Genomic DNA, 20,869 nt, shown 5'->3' with positions numbered 1-20,869 from the left:
CTCCCAGGGGGGCAGCAGCTGTTGAACTAACTGCTCCTCCCCCAGCTCTGGCCCCTCGGCCTTCCTGCTCCCCGCCCAGGCAGCGCCTCTGCGGGCTCCCTCCCTGCCAGCCTCCAAGCCCACGCTGCTCCCTGTGCCAGGGTCTCCTTCTCCGACGCATCGTCTCCGACACCACCTGCAATTCTTGTGGACCAATGCCCTCCCCTCGTCATATATCCCCACTACGATAATCTACCCCCAGGCAGGGGAAGCCCAGGAACTCTCCAAGCTACTCAGGGTGCCGGAACCCCCGGCTCTGTTCTGCTCTCTTGACTTTGGCAGCTGGAGTGGGGTGAGGGCAGTGAGGCCGAACTCCCCCATCAGCCTCTCCCGGGCCACTTGGACCTGGAGAGGTCTCCTCTCCACCTTGCCAGCCCCTCCTTCGGTGGTGTGTGTGTGTGGGGGGGTCTTCATCACCAGCAAGACCAGGTCACAGACTTGCTTCATTTACCTCTGAGGGGATATTCACCATTGTCGTCGCAAACTGAATACTCGGTACACATTTCAAAGTTATGTGTTGTTTCTCAGTGGGCTCAGTCCAGGGCCCCACCTCCACGTCCTCTCTCCTCCCACATGTGTACCCTGGCCCCGCCTTGTGGAGGTGACAGCTCTCGGGTATCAGGGGCGGGAAGGGGTACCCGACTTACTGAGCACTGATCAGGAAAGACTGGGATCCTGGGAATCGTGTCCTCTGAGCATCCCCTGCCCCCACATAGAGCCCTGGGAATGCTTATCAACAGGGGGCAGTACAGTGCATTTGAGCTCTGGCTTCACAGCCAGCGCTCAACCTCAGGCAGGCTCCTGAACCTCTCCTTCGTCGGTTTCTTCCTCCATCGCATGGCAGTTGTAACAGCCTCTGCCGAGTAAGGTGTGGTGTATGGGGAGGTTTAAATGAGGCAGTGTACCTGACACCACGCCTGGCTCCGAGTGAGCCCTCCGTGCATGTGCGGGCTCTAGATTTCGTTATAGCTGAGAAAGAAACCACATGTTTAACAAGAAACCACTTAAATGCTCGCTTGGGCAGCACATACTAAAAGTGGAATGATACAGAGAAGATCCGCATGGCCCCTGTGCAAGGATGACACACAAATTCGTGAAGTGTTCCATATTTTTTGAATCCCACAGGTATTCTACCACAGAAGTTCACACCATAATCACAGGGAACCAGAACAGATCAGATCAAGAAACAGAGGGTAACAAGAAGAGTCTCACGAACCACGAGAAGACAAAGAAATGATCCCCAAATGAAGGGAAAGGAGGAAGCCTCAGAAAAAATGCTAAATGAAATAGAGGCAACTCAACTATCAGATATTGAGATCAAAACAATGATTATCAGGAAGCTCAATGAACTCACAATGAGCTACCAGAAACTACAGGGAAACTATAGTGATCTCACTGCAAACTATATCAACATGAAAAAGGAAATAGAAACTATCTACAAGGGCCAAGAGGAAATGAAGAATGCCATTTCTGAACTGAAGAACACAGTAGAAGGAATGAATAGCAGGATTGATGAAGCAGAAGACCGGATTAGCGAATTGGAGGACAAAGTAGAAAAGAACACCCAGAAAGAGCAAGAAAAGGAAAAGAGGCTCAGAAAGAATGAAGAGGGATTAAGAGAAATGCAAGACAATGTGAAACGTACTAATATCCATATAATAGGGATACCAGAAGGAGAAGAAGAAGAGCAAGGGATAGAAAACCTATTTGAAAAAGTAATGATGGAAAACTTCCCTAATTTGATGAGAGAAAAAGTCACACAAATCCAGGAAACACAGAGAGTCCCAATCAAGAGGAATCCAAAGAGGCCCACCTCAAGACACATCATAATTCAAATGGCAAAATTCAAGAGAAAGAGAGAATATTAAAGGCAGCAAGGGAAAAACAGGAAGTAACATACAAGGGAGCCCCAATAAGGCTAACAGCTGACTTGTCAATGGAAACACTCCAAGCCAGAAGAGAATGGCAAGAAATATGCCAAGTAATGAGAACCAGAGGTCTGCAACCAAGGCTACTTTACCCAGCAAGGCTCTCAATCCAAATAGAAGGCCAAATAAGAAGCTTCCAAGACAAAAGAAGTCTAAAAGAATACACCTCCACCAAACCAGCTCTGCAAGAGATTCTAAAGGGACTGCTTTAAGGAAGGGAAGGAAAAGAGAGAGAGAGAGAGAGAGAGAGGGAGAGGAACACACGTACATAAAAGACAATGAATAAGTACCTATCAATAATAACCTTAAACGTAAATGGATTAAATGCTCGAATCAAAAGACATAGAACAGCTGAATGGATAAGAAAAAATGACGCACATATATCCTGCCTACAAGAGACCCACCTCAGGATAAAAGACCTGCACAGGCTGAAAGTGAAGGGCGGGAAACAAATTTTCCAAGCAAAATGGACAGGAAAAAAAAAGCCAGGGTAACAATACTCATATCAGACAAAATAGACTTCCAAAAAAAGTCCATAAAGAGAGATCCAGAAGGTCACTTCATAATACTCAAGGGAAGAATCCACCAAAAAGACATAAATATTGTAAATATATATGCACCCAACAAAGGAGCACCCAAATACATAAAGAAAATTTTAGAGGACTTCAAGAAAGATATTGACAGCAACACAATTACAGTGTGGGATTTTAACACCCCACTATCAAAAATGGACAGATCTTCCAAACAAAATATCAACAAAGATACTGTGGCATTGAACAAGGCCTTAGATGAAATGGACTTTACTGTTATATACAGAGCCCTCCATCCCAAAGAAGCTAATACACATTCTTTTCAAATGTACACGGAACATTTTCAAAGATAGACCACATAATAGGACACAAAACAAGCCTCAACAATTTCAAGAAAATTGAAATCATACCAAGCATTTTCTCAGATCACAAGGGACTGAAGCTAGAAACCAACCCCAAGGAAAAAAAATCCCCAAAACACTCAAAATCATGGAGATTAGATAGCATGGTATTAAACAATGAATGGGTCAAGAATGAAATTAGGGAAGAAATCAAAAGGTTTCTGGAAACAAATGAAAATGAAGTCACAACAACCCAAAACTTATGGGACACAGCCAAGGCAGTCCTGAGAGGGAAGTTCATAGCTATACAGGCCCACCTGAGAAAGTTAGAAACATTTCAAACAAACAACCTAACCCTGCGTCTACAAGAACTCGAGGAACAACAACAAAGACAGCCCAGAGCAAGCAGAAGGAAGGAAATAACCAAGATCAGAGCAGAATTAAATGACATAGAGACTAAAAGCACAATTCTAAGGATCAATGAATCCAAGAGCTGGTTCTTTGAAAAGATAAACAAAATCAACAAACCTTTAAGCAGACTCATCAAGAAAACAAGAGAGAAGACCCAAATAAACACAATCAGAAATGAAAGAGGAGAGATTACAACAGATACCACAGAAATACAAAGGATTGTAAGAAATTACTACAAAGAACTGTATGCCAAGAAATTTGAGAGCCTAGGTGAAATGGACAAATTTCTAGAAAAAGATAATCTTCCAAAACTCAGTGAAAAAGAAGCAGAAAGCCTGAACAAACCAATAACAGCAAAAGAAATTGAAGCAGTAATCAAAAAAAACTCCCAACACACAAAAGCCCTGGACCAGATGGTTTCACAGGAGAATTCTACAAAGCATTTAAGGAAGAACTAACCCCTATCCTTCACAGACTATTCAAAAAAATCCAAAAAGATGGGAGACTCCCAAACTCTTTTTATGAGGCCAACCTCATCCTAATTCCAAAACCAGATAAAGACACAACAAAGAAGGAAAACTTCAGGCCAATATCACTGATGAACATTGACGCTAAAATCCTCAACAAAATACTGGCAAACCACACCCAACAATACATTAAAAAGATCATACACCATGACCAAGTGGGATTCATTCCAGGGATGCAAGGATGCTACAATATTCGAAAATCAGTAAATGTCATACATCACATAAACAAAAGCAAAGACAAAAACCACTCGATCATGTCAATAGATGGAGAAAAAGCATTTGATAAGGTACAGCACCCATTTATGATAAAAACACTCAACAAAGTGGGAATAGAGTGAGCATTCTTCAACATAATAAAGGCCATATATGAGAGACCTACAGCCAACATCATACTCAATGGGCAAAAATTAAAATCTTTTCCACTAAGATCAGGAACAAGACAAGGCTGTCCACTTTCACCACTTCTATTCAATATAGTAGTGGAAGTTTTAGCCACAGAGATCAGATAAGAAAAAGAAATAAAAGGTATCCAAATTGGAAAGGAGGAAACAAAACTGTCACTGTTTGCAGATGACATGATAGTGTACATAGAAAATCCTGTAGACCCCACCCGAAAACTGCTTGACATAATAAATGAATTTGGCAAAACAGCGGGATACAAAGTCAATATCTGGAAATCAAAGGCATTTCTGTACACCAACAATGAAACAGCAGAAGCAGAAACCAAGAAAAAAAATTCCATTTGAAATAGCAAAAAGAAAAATGAAATATCTAGGAATAAACCTAACCAAAGATGTAAAAGACCTGTATTCAGAAAACTACATAATACTGAGGAAAGAAATCAAGGAAGATGCAAACAAATAGAAACATGTACCATGTTCACGATTGGAAGAATTAATATAATCAAAATGTCCATACTACCCAAAGCAATTTACACATTCAATACAATACCTATTAAAGTACCAATGGTTTATTTCACAGACATAGAACAAACACTTCAAAAATTTATATGGAATCATAAATGACCCCAAATAGCTGTTGCAATTTTGAGAAAGAAGAGTAAAGTAGGAGGGATCAAAATACCCGACACTAAACTATACTACAAGGCCACTGCAATCAAAACAGGCTGAAACTGGCATAAAAACAGGCACATGGACCAATGGAACAGAACAGAGATCCCAGAGATAAACCCATGTCTCTACGGTCAATTAATATTTGACAAAGGAGGCAGCAACATAAAATAGAATAAAAATAGCCTCCTCAAAAAATGGTGTTGGGAGAACTGGACAGCTATGTGCAAAAAAATGAAACTCGAGCACCAGCTTACGCCTTATACAAAAATAAATTCAAGGTGGATAAAAGACTTCAATATAAACCATGACACCATTAAAGTCCTAGAGGAGAATGTAGGTAGGAAAATCTCAGATATTTCACGCAGAAACTTTTTCACTGACATGTCCCCTAGAGCAAGGGATATAAAGGAAAGAATAAACAAATGGGACCTCATCAAAATAAAAAGCTTCTGCACAGCTAAAGAAAACAGTATCAAAATAAAAAGAGAACCAACTGTATAGGGAAACATATTTGCCAATGATACCTCAGACAAGGGTTTAATCTCCAAAATATATAAAGGAGTTACACGACTACACTCTAAGAAGCAAGCAACCCAATTAAAAAATGGGCAAAGGACTTGAACAGACACTTCTCCAAGGAGGACATACAGAAAATCCAGACACATGAAACAATGCTCAATATTGCTAGCTTGATTCAGAGAGATGCAAATTAAAACCACAATGAGATACCACTCCACACTGGTCAGAATGGCCATCATAAACAAAGCAACAAACAACAAGTGTTGGAGAGGTTGTGGAGAAAAGGGGACCCTAGTGCACTGTTGGTGGGACTGTAGACTGGTACAACCACTATGGAAAGCAGTATGGAACTTCCTCAGAAAACTGAAAATGGACCTGCCTTTTGACCCAGCAATTCCACTGCTGGGACTATATCCTAAGAACTCTAAAACACCAATCCTAAAGAACCTATGCACCCCGATGTTCATAGCAGCACAATTTACAATAGCTAGGTGCTGGAAGCAACCTAGATGCCCATCAGTAAATGAATGGTCAAAAAACTATGGTACATTTACACAATGGAATTCTATGCAGCAGAAAGAAAGAAGGAGCTCCTACCCTTTGCAACAGCTTGGATGGAGCTGGAAAGCATTATGCTAAGTGAAATAAGCCAGACGGTGAAAGACAAATACCATATGATCTCACCTTTAACAGGAACCTAAACAACAAAACAAAGAAACAAGCAAAATTTAACCAAAGACCTTGAAATAGAGGACAGGCTGACAGTGTTCTGAGGGGAGAGGGGACGGAATTTCAGGGGAGAATGGGAAGAGTTTACAGGTACAAATTTAGAGGACACATGGACAAAAACTAGGGGGAGGGTGGTAATGGGAGGAAAGTGGGGAGGGTTGGGTGGGTGGGCTGGATTGGGAGTAAAAGGGAGAAAATGGTACTTGAACAATGATTAAAAACAAAAAAGAAACCACTTAAAAAAAACCCAACTGAGTTGAAATGGCTGGATTTGGACCCTGTCACACAATGAGTGTGAAACTGATGGACTGGGAGGCCTGGGAGAGCGGGGCCCTTTTCCGTCTTGTATTCTCATTGCCTGGGACACGGCCAAGTTCACGCTGACAATAACAGCTGGGCCAGCCCCCTCAGCGCCCCACTGGGAGCTCGCACTGCCGGGCCTGCACTCCTGCTGTCTCCCAGACACCTTTCAAGCAGGAGGTGCTTGGTGAATACCTGTCGAACAAGGAACCTTGTCCACTGGCCGGGACCAGGTGGATAACGGATGGAGAAGTGCCTTGGAAACTCCCAAGTGCGCAGCATACGAGGATGCAACACACTTAGCGCTGCTTCCCGAGGGTTTAGGGTCCCCCGTTCTGTTGCTGGCTGGGCTGTGGGACTTGGAGGAACATGCCCAAGGCTTGTGGCTGCGCCAATCCAATCTCTGCCTCCGACTTCACGTGGCCACTGACCCCCCCTGCCGGAGCCCCCGTGAGTCTCTGGGCCTCCTCCTCTGTCTCTTCTAAGGACTCTGTCCTTGGGTTTAGGGCCACCCTAAATCCTGGATGACCTTATCTTGAGATCCTTAACGCAATGACATCAGCAAAGAGCCTGTTTCCAGATAAGTTCGAGTTCACAGGTGCCAGGGGCAAGAATGCGGATGGTTCATTTTGGGGTTACCAGTCAACCCACTATGGATGGAGAAACACAGGCCCAGGGGAGAAGGGATTTGCTCAGGACCCCACAGGGCATCCAAGGGGGCAGCCTGGTCTCCTGACACCGGGCGGGAGCTCCTTCCCAGCCCACGCTGCCCTGGGCCCCCAAGATTTTCTGGGAAAGTCTTTAGTGAAAAACCATCTGGATGCCGTCAGGGCTTGGGGGAGCCCACCCTTCCTGCGCTGAATGGCCGAGAATGTGGTGGTGGGAGGGGATCCTTTCTGTGCTGGCTGCGTGCCTGGGGCCTTGGCTGCCTGCGCTGGCTCTGGCGGAGTCCCTGCGGCTCCTGCCTCGGGGTCCACACTCCCATCTCCTTCTCCATGTAGGCCAGGGGCAGCTCTGAAGACCACGGAGACCATCCCCCTGACCTTGGGGTCCCTGTTTTTCAAGGACACGACTCCTGTCCTCTTTGGAGAGAGCCAGAGAACAGTGCATGGGCTTTATTTTTAATTATTTTTTTAAAGAATTTCTGCATTTATTCCTAGAGAGAAGGGAAGGGAGGGAGAGAAACATCGATTGGTTGCCTCTCGCATGTCCCCCACTGGCGACCTGGCCTGCAACCCAGGCTTTGTGCCCTGACCAGGAATCGAACAGGCGAGGCTTTGATTTCTAGGCTGACGCCCAACCAGCTGAGCCACATCGGTGAGTGCACAGCGCATAGAGTTTCAACAGATGAATCCAACCGTAAACCCTGGGGTCCAGAGGCTGCAGAGCACAGCGATCCATCCGGGTTCTGGCCTCCGTGCCCAGCTGCCTGGGCTCTGGCCCCAGCTCTGCCCATGGCTGTGCTGTGGCCTCGGGCGTGTCATCTGCTTCTCCCAGTCTCAGTGCTCTGGGTGGTGAAACGGGGCCACAGCAAACTGGCCTCCCGGGATGGCTGAAGGGTCGACCTACGCACACGGAACCCTTATCACTGAGCCCACAGTAAGATCAGGAGAGGTGGCTCTTGTTGCGCTTGGTCCCTAGGGGCCACCGACCCCAGCTCAGGCTACAAATAAAGTCAAATGCCTACTGCGACCGAATTCGCATGGATTTAGCCCGAGCTCCCCCTTGCCAGAAGATTTCCTCTTCTTACCAGTACCGTTCAGTCTCTGGTCTCTGCTTTTCTGTGCAAATCACAACCCAGGTCCTGCATGGAGCAGCAGCAGAGCGGACTTTGCGCCTGTGACCACCCAACGTGGAGCCACTGTCGGCTGTGACAGGCAGCAGCGTGGCAGGACGGTGGTAATGGGGACACCTTGGCAGGGCCCCAAACGCCCCAAGCCACAAGTGTGGACACCTGGATAAAGACTCCATCTGGTCACCAACATGAGTGGGACCTGCGCCCCGAGGGGGTGACAAGAACTCAGAGCTCCAACCACCCCTTGCTTGAGCTCGGCTGCACCGCGCGTCTCGCTGGGGGTCCTGCTGGACCACCCCTCCACTGCAGCCACCTGGCTGAGACTGGTGCCTGCCTCTCAGCCCTGTGGCTGTCCCCAGCGACCGAGACTTTGCACCTGCTCTCCGCACAGCACAGGGTGAAGTGGGAGTCTGCGTGGTTCTCCATGGAGCCAAACACTCGCCTTCTTTCCCGGGGAATTGTAGCATCTAGAGTGAGAGTCTCGAACCTCACGTGCTAGGTGGTGGGGCCCGTGCAGCAGCCCAGGGAAGCCTTCTCCTTGGGCCTCCCGGCCAGCGCGTGCTCAGGGCCGCATGGGACAATCCCGAAAGGGCCGGAGGCGGCATCCTCACTGACAAGGTCACACCTGGCAGCAATGACCAAACAGCCCCATTTCCTCCGCTTGGCCACAGCCCCACACCTGGCGTTCCTTCCCCTCGGTCCCCTCTGACCTCTGCCCAGCTCCTGCTCCCCCGTCCCCAGGTGGCACGTGTTTGTCCTCCAGCCTCAAAATGTGCTTCTCCCAAGGGCGGAGGCTGGTGCCCTGTCGGCCTGCTTTGCTCATGGAGAGAAGGCCAGTCGGGCCTCCAGGCCCAGGGCAGCCTCTCTGAGTTCTGGTGAGTCACCGTTTCTCCATCTCGTGACACCGGAACCACGTGCACTGGGAGCCGTGGAACTTAGGTCGCTTTGGAGCTGGGAGCTGATTGCCAAGGAGAGAAAAGAAGACAAAGGTACAGGTGCCTCCGAGCGATGCCTATAAAAACGGGAGAGCTCACCGCCCCTGCGGGGACCCCATCTCCCCTGGCAGAAGCGCACCCTCCCCTTAGACAAGGCGGCGGGGGGGCGGGGCCGCACCCAAGAGCAAACACGTTTCTGTGGGTGGCCTTTTGGGGCGCCTGGGGTTGTCTGAACAAACAAAAACAAGTCCACGGGGCTGGGGAGAGACCAAGGCTGGGATCTCGGCAGCCGTCAAGGGCACAAAGTAATCCGGGCTTTTCAGTTCCTGGGATCTCCGGTCACAGAGCCTTAGATCTAGGGATCGCACCGCCGGAACCTCGGAAAGGACCCCGGCTCACCCGGTGGATTCCCCTGCTTTGCAGTGTGGCCAGGGCACTGGCGGTGCCAGGGGAGGTCACCCGCCACCTTCCACACGCATTCCTGAGGCTGGGGCTCCTCCCCCCCCAAGACACTCCTGGGGGTGATGGGATCACGGTGGTGGTGGGGCCCCGGCTGGCCGTGAGAGTCCGTCTGCCCACCCACCCGTGCGGGGGAGGGGCGCGCCCACAGCCATGGCAGGAAGGTAGGCTCCAGTGGCCTCTGGACTTTCCACCCTGGGCCACCAGAACCCTTCTGAGAGCCACCCCAGCCTTTCCTTGGATACTCGAATGAGCCTCTGGGGGACCACACCACCCCCAGCTGAGCAAGAGGGCAGGTTCTGGTGCCAGGGGGCCGACTTCCTGTGGTCAACGTGAAAAGGCGCCCAAAGTCCAAGTCCTGAGAGCCTTGCAGACACCCCTTAGTGGGTTCTTCTGTCCACGCAGAGGGGGCGGCCCAGCCCGGGCTCTGCAGACCCACAGGCGCCCCTGCCCCACGCCTCAGAGGGTCAGCCGCACAGGAAAGAAGCCACTTTGCAAAATGCTGTCCAGATGGCCCTGGGCAGAGCAGGCAGCAGCCTGCTCTCTGGCACCTGGCCCACCACAGAGGACACTCATTGGTCGGCCTGTCCGAAAGGGTGCCACCCTTGTTACTTGGGCCTCATTTCTTCCTCCCTCCAGCCTCCTGGTTCTGGTCAGGACTTCCAGAAACAGGGCGCTGCTTTTGCCACAAGAGAGGGAATGCGGCATCCGAGGCTAAGAACCACAGTCCCCTGGCCACAGCCACCGGTGGGCCAGGGTCACAGGCTAGTCCAGAGGGGTCTTCCCAAGGAATCTTCTTCCTGGATCCAGAGGGACAAGCGTTCTTACAGGGAAAATCCAGGAGACAGAGGATGGGAGTTGGATTGGGCCTGAGGCTGTGTTCCCTCTGTTCTGGAAAAAGCCCACCTACAGGGGTACTGAATGAGGCTGGCACCGCGAGAAAAGCACAGAGTTTGGGGGACAGGAGAGAGAGCATGAGACGGACCTATGACCTATGATGGGGTGCCGAACCCCTCACACCCTGTGGATTTCCCCATGCTCCACAAGCCAGATCAGGATCCCCCAAACATCCTGTTGACAACCCACTTCACACTGCAGTCCACACACATACACACACCCCCACAGGCACATGTTATGGCCATATGTGTGTAATTTTCATGAAACAGTGCTATACCCTTATTAAGTATGATGCATTCTGATACTTTCCATTCTGTCCCTCAACACCTTCTTTCATAAGTGCTGGGACCCACGAAGTTGATTTTATGACACAATGACCTGCAGGATGAAAACGACTGAACTGGAAACAGGTTTCAGATCCATGTCTGTTTTTGCCCACGCCGGCTCCTGCTGGGTCTGTCGCTTGTGGCCCAGAAGGGCGCCCGGTGCCTGGCCAGGCTGCCACCAGAGTGGGTTGGCTAGCTCACTCGTTCGTGCATCATGGACGTGCACTGAGGGCTCCCGAGACGTGCTCTCATGGTGGGAGAGCTGGGAGCTGCACAGACTGAGCTTCTAACCCGACCCCAGCACCTAGCGGGGGTGTCAGGCACGGCACCTCTGGGAGGTGCTCAACCCCACGGGCCTCGGTCTTGGTGACTCTAAGCGGCCTTGTGCTCCCCGCCTCTAGAAGGACCCAGTGGACGAGATGAGACCGTGCAGGAAACATTCCGTGAGGCTGTGGTTTAGAAAAAGAAATACCTATATTTGGTCTTGAACCTTTGGACTTTCCTCAGCGATGAGAGCAATAAAGGCGCCTTGTGTTAATAAGGGGACTTTTGGAATGTTCCTGCCTCACCCGAGGGTGGGGGCTGGTTGCCGGGGGGAGCCAACCAGGTGATTAGAGGTTGGATATTTCAGTCCCGCACCTCCCTCACCACCTCTGGGGAGGGGCGACAGGCTGGAGGTTTGAGTTCAGGTGCTAAGGGTCATTGGCATCATCAGCGGTGCTTGTGGGAAGGATGGGGTTGGGAGAGCTTCTGGTTGGTGAACACGGGGCGGGGGGTGCTGGTGGGAGAGCGGGGCCCCTGGAGAGGGTGTGGGGGCTCCAGGCCCCTCCCCATGCCTGGCCTGGTGCATCTCTTCCATCTGCTGTTCCGAGTCACGTTCTTTATGAGGAGCTGGCCACCCAGGAAGTAGGACATTTCCCTGAGTTCTGTGCGCTGTTTGAGCTACTCGAGCAAATTCACCGAACCCGAGGACGGGGGTCACCAGAACCTCACAGGTGGTGACACCAGGACTTGAGACCTGTGTCTGAGGTTCGTGCATGTTGCAGGACTGAGGCCTTCGCCATCGGCATCTGACACCATCGCAGCGTTGACTTAAATGGCAGGGCCCCCCATGGCGCCAGAGATGTGCTTGGTTGTGTGGGGAAAGGAACCGAACAGTGGAATCGGGCACAGAATGGTCTGTTCCCAGACACCCCATGTCCCACCCGAGGCAGTTCCCATCCCCCACCCCACATCACAAAAGCATTTCTTTCTAAATGCAGGCAGGAGAAGGAAGGGGAACATGCCGTCAAGAGTCTCTCAAATCGCCCGTGAAAGGTGCATCTGGTGTGTATAAAAATGAGAAGGATGGCAAGAGTGGGTGACGGTCTTTACCATGCGAAGATATAAACTCATGCAGCCCCTCCAGACCACTGGGAGTGGGTGCAGTGGTGCTGCAGGGTTGTTAAGACAAAGAGCAGGGGCCCGGGACCCAGTGGCCAAGGGGCCAAGTTCAGTGCCCTCTCTCCTGCTCCACTCCGCCTGCAGAATTCCAGCTGCCAAATGCCGGGGCAGAGGGCACCTGTGCTCCATTTGGCCAGTCATGCTCTCTGGGCAGCGCAGCCCTATCCCTAACTGACCTGGGCAGGGAAAAGCAAAGAGACGCTGGACTCCACTGAGAGGACAGTCTCTGTTCAGAGGGTCCCCAAGTGTGGGAGGCCCGATGCCAGGGCCAGAAAGGCCCCTGTGAATCCTAGCTCCGTGGCCCAGCCTGTCATTCCTGCTCACAGTGCTGGAGGGGGGTGTCAGTTAGCCCCCACCCCTTGCAAAGCCATGACCCGCTGAGCAGGCACACCTCCTGCAAAGCAGCAGCCCCCCATGTGGCCTCACGTCGGGCCAGAGAGAACATGGGGACTTGCTGGCCTGTAACTCTGAGTGAACCCCATGGCACATGGTCTCTGCGTGCACACACACAAAAGTGTCAGCCCCTGGCTGCATAATCGGCTCTCCCCCACAGACTCGGAGTCCAGAACTGGCTCTGCTGCTCCTCAGCTGCAGGAACACCGGCAAGCCACCGACCACCCTGAGGTCTCAGATTCCTCCTCTGCAAAATGGGCGAATCAGGACCACAGTGGTGTCTCTGAAATCATGGTGGCCAGATATGACTCGGACACCGGCCTGTAGTGTCTGCGGCATTATGGATGAGATGAAATTCACACACGGACTACAGAGTCCTGTGGAACAAAAGGGGATGACACGGCTACTCTCTCAAGGGGAGAGCGCCTGGGAGTGGCCTGGCCACACTCTCAACAGGAGAGTGCCCCGACCCTTGCCTTGACAAGCTTTTATTGGGTTCAGTGTGCACAGGAATACAGGGTGTATATATAAAGCTCATTAATCATTGTCAGGCAGTAAGGATCAAACAATAAATAGCATACAAAGAACTATAAGGGCTTATTCTGAGTCACCACAGTCTGTTAGCTAAAGGGCTACACAACTTTGGGAAACGATCTCATTTCCTACTCGGACCCTGATCATTTAACTGAGTGCATTCTTAGCAAAGCAGGTCTCACAAGAGTTTATATATTCTTTCTCAGGCCTGATCACCTGGGGAGCACGCTCTTTTCAGCGCAGGGCTGCACCACCCTCTGTCATTGTTTCAGGCTTAAGTCAGGCAGGGGAAAAAGGCAGCCAAGAGATTAGGAGACTTCTTGGAAACAGAATGAGGACTCAGGCTATGTCAAAGCTGAGGGGCAAGGGTCCATCACCCCCTTTTTCTATAGCCACTCAAGTCTTTCCCTGGGGGCCCCTGTGATCATGCCTGTCTTAGATCATTCCTCTCTTGAGGAATCTTACCCATCATTGGCTAACTGATCAGGCACTGGGGGTCAGGCAGGGTCAAGTAAAAGGGGCAGAGGTGGCCCCCCTGCCACGGTGATAAGCTTTGTCTCCTTAGTGGCTTATGGTCCAAAGGTCACTCACTCAGCCTTAGCCATGTGGGGGTCACAGCTTCTGAAACCAGGCAGGGCAGTTCCCAACACAGATGTGTTTTGGAGGCTCCAACTTCAGGGATTTTTGGAGAGGTGCAGACATTACACACTGTGGGACATCTGAGTGCCTTAGCCAAGCACGGTTAATATTTCTGCAGTGAAACAATGAATATTCAAATTAAGTGGGATACATCAAAGCTGAAATCACACCCATTCAGGTCAAGTTTTACCACTCAATAAACTATGAAAAAAAGTTTCTGTTTTTAGAGTGTTTTGCATTTCACAATTCAGACAAGAGGCATCCGAGCTTTAGTGTCGCCACCTCGGAGGGTAGGACAGCAGTGGGAGGACAGTCCTTACAGCTTCCCATGGCGGGATTGCTGAGTGCCATGCAGCTGGCTCTCGGCTCCTCGCCACAGCTCTCTGCTGCTGTGGAGCTGCTTTAATACCCATTTCACAGATGGGGAACCGAGGCTGAGGCTCCATGTATTGTGCTCATCCTCAGCGTCCTTGCATGACCAGTGGCCACCTGTCCCCCACAGCCCTCTGAGTGGTCCCCCTTTCCAACTCCCTCTGACATCTGCTAGACAAAGAAGCAAAAAGGAAAGTAAAAGTAGAAGGCCTTTCTCGGAAAGCCCTGTTTTCCCAGAACAGGTGGTGCTGTAGAAATGGCATTTTTGTGCTTTAATGTATAACCAGGACCCATTTTCATAATCCCTCACAGTATATATGCTGCTCAGAGCAGAGCAGAGCAGAGCAGCAGCGCTCGGGACTAGGCCCTGGCCAACCACACCAGCTGGAGACTCCGCACTTTTGTTTGTCCTCTGCAGCCGGCTGCTCACGGTCTCCTTCCTGCAGAACCAGAGGCCCCCAGAGAGGCGAGGACAGAGGACGTGGACGGGAGCCTTCCTCTAGCTCCAGGCCTGAGGCTGCAGTTAGAACAGGTAGGACACAGCAGAGGAGGGGAGGCTGCTTTGGGGCCCCCGAAGGATGACGTGCCCCAGAGGTCGGCTATAGAACCGGAGCTGTTGTCAGGGCTGGCTATGGGTTCAAATCCCCATCCTCTCAGTGACTAACTTTGTGAGCCTGAGAAAGGTCTAAAGTTCACATTTTTTACTGATCCACCAGGACAATATCTCTGCCTCATAGACCACTTAAAATTTAAATGAAAACCTGATTAAGAGTGTGGTGTGACCCACCAAGTGGCATCTCCCCTGCCCACCATGGCCAGGGAATTTCATAAGGTTTCCTGATACCTGAAGTGACCTTGTTTTCATGTTTCCAACCAGAAAGTCACTGGACTTCTGAGGACACCCCTGACTCGCCCACGGACAAGATGAGCAAGGATTCAGGGTAAGAATGTGAGGCTGGTGTTGGTTTGCAAAGGTCACTCAGAGGGTTTTGTCCCCGGAGAAGCGCTGCTTCTGCAGAAATGCTCCGGTATTATAAATGATATGCAACTAATGTGTTCCCAAGTATCAGTTGCAACGTGGGCCTGTCCCTCATGTAGGAAGGCATATTCTCCTGGGGGAAAATATTCCACAAGGTAAACTAAATATTTTGGAGATCAAGTCAAGATCTAATTAGGTATGTGACATTGAGCAACAGGACCGACCCTAAGGGTATAAATTGTCCCACTGGGGGGTGGGGGTCTCACCTCTGGGAGGCACATGAAGCAGGAATTCAGTCTTCTTGGCCCACGAGTCACCATGAAAACCCTGTGGCATTGCTGCGTTCTCGAATGAAGCCCAGTCTCCGTGGGTCAGCACACGTAATGTCACCAGCCTCCAGCACAGTGTGCCAGTCAGGGAACATTTGAGGAGTGATTTAGGTGTGTGTTTGCCTTGTGGAATCCGACTGCCACCTGACACTATATCAGAGGGTGTGGCTGCCTGATGCGGGATGGACCGGGGTCCAAGCATCTGTACTGGAGGCCTTTGGTTTAATTAAGAAACACAAGAAGCCAAGCTGGCCTTTGCTGTTGACCACGTTAAAGACAAAACCCTAGAATTCATGCAAAGTGGTGTTGTGTGTATCTGTAAATACGTATTCGTTGTTGTTTCTCAGTCCCTACACACCTGGGAAAGGCTGAGGTGAGGGGGTGGGCTGGATGGTGGCACCCGCCAAGGTCCAGTTCCAAAGCAGGGTCTTCCTCCTCGCCCTCATGCCCGCCTCCTTCCCCACTGCAGTCCCCAGCAAACTTCTGCTCGGTAAATTGATTTACAGCAGCTGATTAACTGATTATGGGCTTATATGCATTCATTCATTCATTCATTCATTCACACTAAAGGGTTTCTTGGTGGCAGATTTCATTTTCAACCTTTTCCATTGAGGAAGTGTGTGTGTGTGCAGAGAGAGGTACTAAAGGCTGTGTCTGCATACATCTGCCCCAGCGAGGGATTCCTGGGCAGTGGATGTACTCATGGTCCTGGGGCCAGCGCCCCATTCAAGCCCAAACTCTGTGGGCCGTGTTCTATGGGCGAGGCCCCTTTCCCCTCTAGGTTTCCATTCTCTCCCCTGAAAATAAAAGCAGGCAGCTCAGACCCCCTCCAGGGTTCATTTCAGCTCTGCCACTCCTTTCTGAGCCTGGGAGCCAGCCCCCACCTGGCCTCCTGATCTCGCCCTGAAGGGAATGTAGGAGGAAAGTGCCCAAAGGTGTAGGCTTTGCTCTCCCCTGGTTACTGCTGCCCTGTGAAGGACACACTCGGCCAGGCTGGCCATGGTCCCATCATACTTCCTACTGGGACATATTGGGGAGGAAGGGCCTGGGCCCCATGGTCCCTGACTTCTTCCATGAAGACCAGTCCCGTCTACTTGAGGGGCCAAGGAAAGCTTGCCAAGTGACAAGGAGGGCATTCAGAACATTAGTGATCGCATTTCTCTGGGCCCTCTGGGGGTACACCTCCTGACAGAAGCAAAGACTCACCATGGGAGCCAAAGTCAAGGCCATCAAAGTGGAGGATGCACTCTACAATATGGTGCCTCCCTCCTCTGACTCACCTGGACATACTCAGAACTCTCCACTCTGCCCAGCACCTGGGATCCTCTCTCTCCTACGTTGTTGCCCAGACCTCTCCCTCCTTTAGTCCCAGGTCTCTGATCTTGACTAGGGTCTCAGCATTTCCCTGCTACCTCTTCTCAGACCAGTTCCATAGTCTCCCTGAACAGCAAATGTCCATAAGGACTGTCCTCCCTTCTCCATCTCGTTGGCCAAGGCTGTGTGTGTCCCATGTGTTCCTCCGGATGCCCCTCTGATGTGTTTCTCCTCTTCATGGAAGCAGCGGCCCCCAACGACCTCTGGGACTGTTTGGGGTCAGGTCGGAGGTACCGGAGGTGTTAGGGAGATGTGGGGGAGATTCAAAGTTGGGGTGCAAGAACATCCGGACACCACCTGGGCCTAAGAATCTGGTTTTCCCATATGAGAGATTGAGGTCAACTCCTTATTTCACTCATCCACAGGGACAACAATTACATTCTGGGTGAAGATGTGGAGCAAGAAGATAGAGATCTTTCTGATGAAGAAAGAGAATTTTTGAAAGAGTTTCCCATCTTTAAAGCGGAACTAGAAGCGGCCATCACTAAATTCCATGCTCTTGCAGATGACATGGATAAAGCCCACCAAACATTCACGAAGGTCAACATGGTGTCCAACAGTGTCTCTGTCGTCTCCAACATAATGGGCATCCTGGGTTTAGTCCTCGCTCCAGCAACAGCTGGAGGGAGCCTGATGCTTTCTGCTGCTGCTACGGGCATTGGGACGGCAGCTGGGGCCACCGGCACCATCACCGACATTTTGGAATACCTGCACAAAAAAAACATCCAAGCTCAGGCCGACATCCAAGTGCCTGACACTGAGCAACACTTGGCCAAAAATGTTGCAAAATGTGCCATTAATCTTGGAACAAACATCAGGAACATCGAGAAGAATGTCAATGCCTATCAGATAGCCAAGAACTACCCGCGCCTGGCCGCAGCTGCCGAGCGTCTCCTGACCACTGGCCAAGTCTCGTCCAGAACGAAAAAGCAGGTGCAGATGGCCTTTGAAGGTACAGCGATGGTGATGAGCCACACTACTCGCTTGCAGAAAAGTGGGATAGCCTTCCTCGCCCTTGGCATGGACTTGCAAGCCCTCATGAGGAACGTGACAGACCTGAAGGAGGGAACAACTACAGAGTTGGCAGAAGACCTGAGGGCCAAGGCCCAGGAGATGGAGAGACAGCTGACAGAACTCACCAAGCTCTATGAGCACCTCAAGCAGAAGGTAAGGCTGTGCCTTTCCTCAACTTTGGGGGGGGGGATGGAGGTGGGGCAGGTGGAACTGGGGTGCCTGGGCACTCCCAGGAGTTCTGGGAAGGGTGTTAAGGAAGCCACTGTGTGAGTGAAATTTGCATGGATGGTCCTGAGGACGTGGGGCTCTTGGAGATGAGGGGCTGGTCCTGACAGACCTGGTTGTACCTTCTGTTTCTCCCTGGATGCTCTCTGAGGTGCCTGTGCTGGGGAGAGGGTCTTCCCAGTTGTACAGAAGAGGACAGAGCCACAGGGAGTGTCAGGGACTGAAATGTGTCCCCATAATATTCATATGTTGAAGCTCTCCGACCGAGTGTGACTATTTAGAGATGACACTTCGGGGAGGTAATCGGGGTGGAATGAGGCCATACCGGTGGGCCCTATGGGGCCGATGTCCTCATGGGAGAAGGGAGAAGCACATGAGGTGTCTCCCTCAGCCTGTGCCAGCCCAACCAAAAGGCCATGTGAGGCCACAGCGAAAAGGCGGATGTCTGCCAGCCGGGAAGGGAGTCCTGACCAGGAACCAAACCGGCCGGCCCCTTGGTCTGGGCCCTGCAGCCTCTGGAACCATCGGAAAATACCTTCCTGCTGTTGACGCCTCCCAGCCTGTGGTGTTCCATCACGATGTCTGGGATGACCATGACAGGGAGCTTATGTGACCTGGCCCATCCCCCCAGCCAGGTGGGGTAGAGTCAGGATGGAGAGACCAGGGAGCCTGACGTCAGGGCTGGGCTGGATCTGTCCACCGTGGGGCCCTGGAACTCCGAGAGCTGTCCTTGATGGGTGTTTCTGTTTCTTGCAGGAAAAATGGCGATGGTATTGGGAAGGAGTACTCCCGGTGATAGGTGAGCACAAAGCCAGGCTAAGCCCCGGGGCCTCTGTTGCAATAAAGGGGACAGGGTGGTTGTGGGCAAGGTTGGCAGAGGACAGGCCTGCAGACTCACTAGCTGGGGGGCCTGCTGGGTCCCCAGGGCACTGTCAGCTAGGGAGTGTGGTGAAGGTCCTTCTGTCCCATCCATTGCCACTCTGTGACTCACTGCCCATTCCTTCGTGACGATGGCCGGGTGGGGCGGGGGGTGCTCTCTCGGGCACTCGGCTCCTTCAGTCCCCAGTCACTCAGTCCCACAGTCAGTCTGCATCACTGTTCATTCTGGGCTCTATACTGAGTGCTGATGGCAAGACAGTGGGGTCCCTGACGTGGAGGGTGTCACCCGCAAAATACAAAGGCCTTTCAAAGTGAGAGGGAAACAATTGTGGATTGGAGATCCCTAAGAATACCTATTCTGCCATCAGGGATTCAGGCAGAGGCCCGAATGACATACTGCTCAGAGTCAAAGGCAGGGTGTGTATGAGAGGGGGGGCATTTCCATCCACAGAAGGACAGCTCTTCTGTGGGTGCAGATGACCCAACACAGGATGCTGAATGCTTTGAATTTTCAGGCCCGTCGTCAGAGTAACTGTTTTCTCGGCATCTCTGTAGACAGTTTTGGGCACACAATTGCTGAGGCCCAGTGTGAGGGTCACTGCAACATTGCCCAGATCTGGGGCCGGAGTCGGGCTGGGCACTCTCTCTGGGAGCACAGCACCGGCTCCATTTCTGAGTGGCTCTGTGGGCGGGACTGTGGTTGATAAGGTGTGGTTCCTTCTTCCACTCATGCTGTGCTTCTCTTTTCTCTTCCTCCTCGGTTGACACAAAAGATTGGTTCTGGGACCTCCTCTACCCCAGTGGCCCTGAAGACCCAAGATCTGGGAAGTCCTTTGAACGTTGGATCTTAGAAATATGTGCCCTTTTTGGTTTTGCCTTGCTTTTGCTTAAATGTGTTGATTTATTTTTATGTGCTGTGATTTATTTCCTTTGTTTTGCTTTGTTTTGTGTTGCTGTTTATGTTTTAGCTGCTTCCTTGTCGTATGCATTGAGATGAAGAGCAATTTTTTGAAATTCTGGAAAGGAAATAAAAGGGTGGAAATCACGCACCTTCTAAGGGGGACAGCGTTTTGTATTTGGCATCAGATTTCCTTCCTGTGCTTCCTGGGAGTGGGTGGGTGTGAACACACTGACGGGCGCTACGGGGCTGTGATTGGCTGCCCCTGGGCGCCCCCCATGGATCCGCAGCCCCTGGGTTCCCCCATACTCTCCCGCTCTCCTTTGTCTGCAGACCCGCTACTTCCCCACACACTGCGTTCACGCGCAACACCCGCTACCACTCACTGTGTCTCAGGCTGTAAAATATTCTCCTGACTGTACACAGTCTTTGCATTAGGCCTCCATTCGTCACCGCAATATCAAAATCAAGTCAACTGGCCTATATAGAAAGAGCAATTTATTGCCTCCTGTGACTAAGAACCTAAGGGGTACATCCGTGCTTCAGCTGTGTCTTGGAACCAGAGGGTAAAAATGACGTCACCAGGCCCCTGTCTCTGCATTTCCCAGACAACATCCCGGCAGGTGCAGGTTGATGGCCCCAGCACTCCCAGGTGTGCCCCTCCCATCTGGAAAGGGGCGGGGCAAAACCCCAGACCCAGTCTGATTGGTTAGAGCTGGGTCACGTGCCTTCGTGTGCCCTAGTTGCTCGGATCCCTAAGGTCTGTGGGCTGAGCGAGAAGCTTGGAAGATGAACCGGGAAGAACCGTGCACTGCACGTCCCTTCCCCTGCAGGAACTCTTCGGTCGTTGAAAATTTCTCATCGTCCATGGGAGTAAAACGAGTATCTGTGTGCCAAAAGCGTGTTGCATTTTCCCCAGAATGCTTCCCTAAAAACAGAGTCCCTGAACTGGGATACCTAAAATAAAAAAAATGACCTCAT

The 20,869-nt window shown here is 51.1% G+C and overlaps 1 protein-coding gene and 1 non-coding gene across 2 annotated transcripts; both read left to right on the top strand.

The window, feature by feature from the left end:
- The first annotated feature begins 1,049 nt into the window (after positions 1-1,049).
- LOC123810751 lies at positions 1,050-1,152 on the top strand. Its single transcript, XR_006784305.1, has one exon. It is a non-coding gene; the product is annotated as a U6 spliceosomal RNA (small nuclear RNA).
- Positions 1,153-14,537: 13,385 nt separating this feature from the next.
- On the top strand, positions 14,538-20,035 carry APOL6 (apolipoprotein L6). Its single transcript, XM_045826560.1, has 5 exons — positions 14,538-14,722; positions 15,068-15,131; positions 17,238-18,039; positions 18,868-18,910; positions 19,764-20,035. The coding sequence occupies exons 2-5, from the start codon at positions 15,115-15,117 to the stop codon at positions 19,985-19,987; spliced, it is 1,086 nt and encodes a 361-aa protein (XP_045682516.1). The 5' UTR covers positions 14,538-14,722; positions 15,068-15,114; the 3' UTR covers positions 19,988-20,035.
- Positions 20,036-20,869: the final 834 nt, after the last annotated feature.

Source organism: Phyllostomus hastatus, unplaced genomic scaffold (assembly GCF_019186645.2).
Source record: "Phyllostomus hastatus isolate PE091 unplaced genomic scaffold, TTU_PhHast_1.1 phas_scaffold_755, whole genome shotgun sequence".
Classification (NCBI taxonomy): domain Eukaryota; kingdom Metazoa; phylum Chordata; class Mammalia; order Chiroptera; family Phyllostomidae; genus Phyllostomus; species Phyllostomus hastatus.
This window is presented reverse-complemented; position numbering and strand designations above follow the sequence as displayed.

Coding starts and splice junctions, on each gene's coding strand:
- APOL6 (XM_045826560.1), top strand. Junction 18,040..18,867: donor ATGAGCACCTCAAGCAGAAG/GTAAGGCTGTGC, acceptor TGTTTCTTGCAG/GAAAAATGGCGATGGTATTG. Junction 18,911..19,763: donor AGGAGTACTCCCGGTGATAG/GTGAGCACAAAG, acceptor TTGACACAAAAG/ATTGGTTCTGGGACCTCCTC.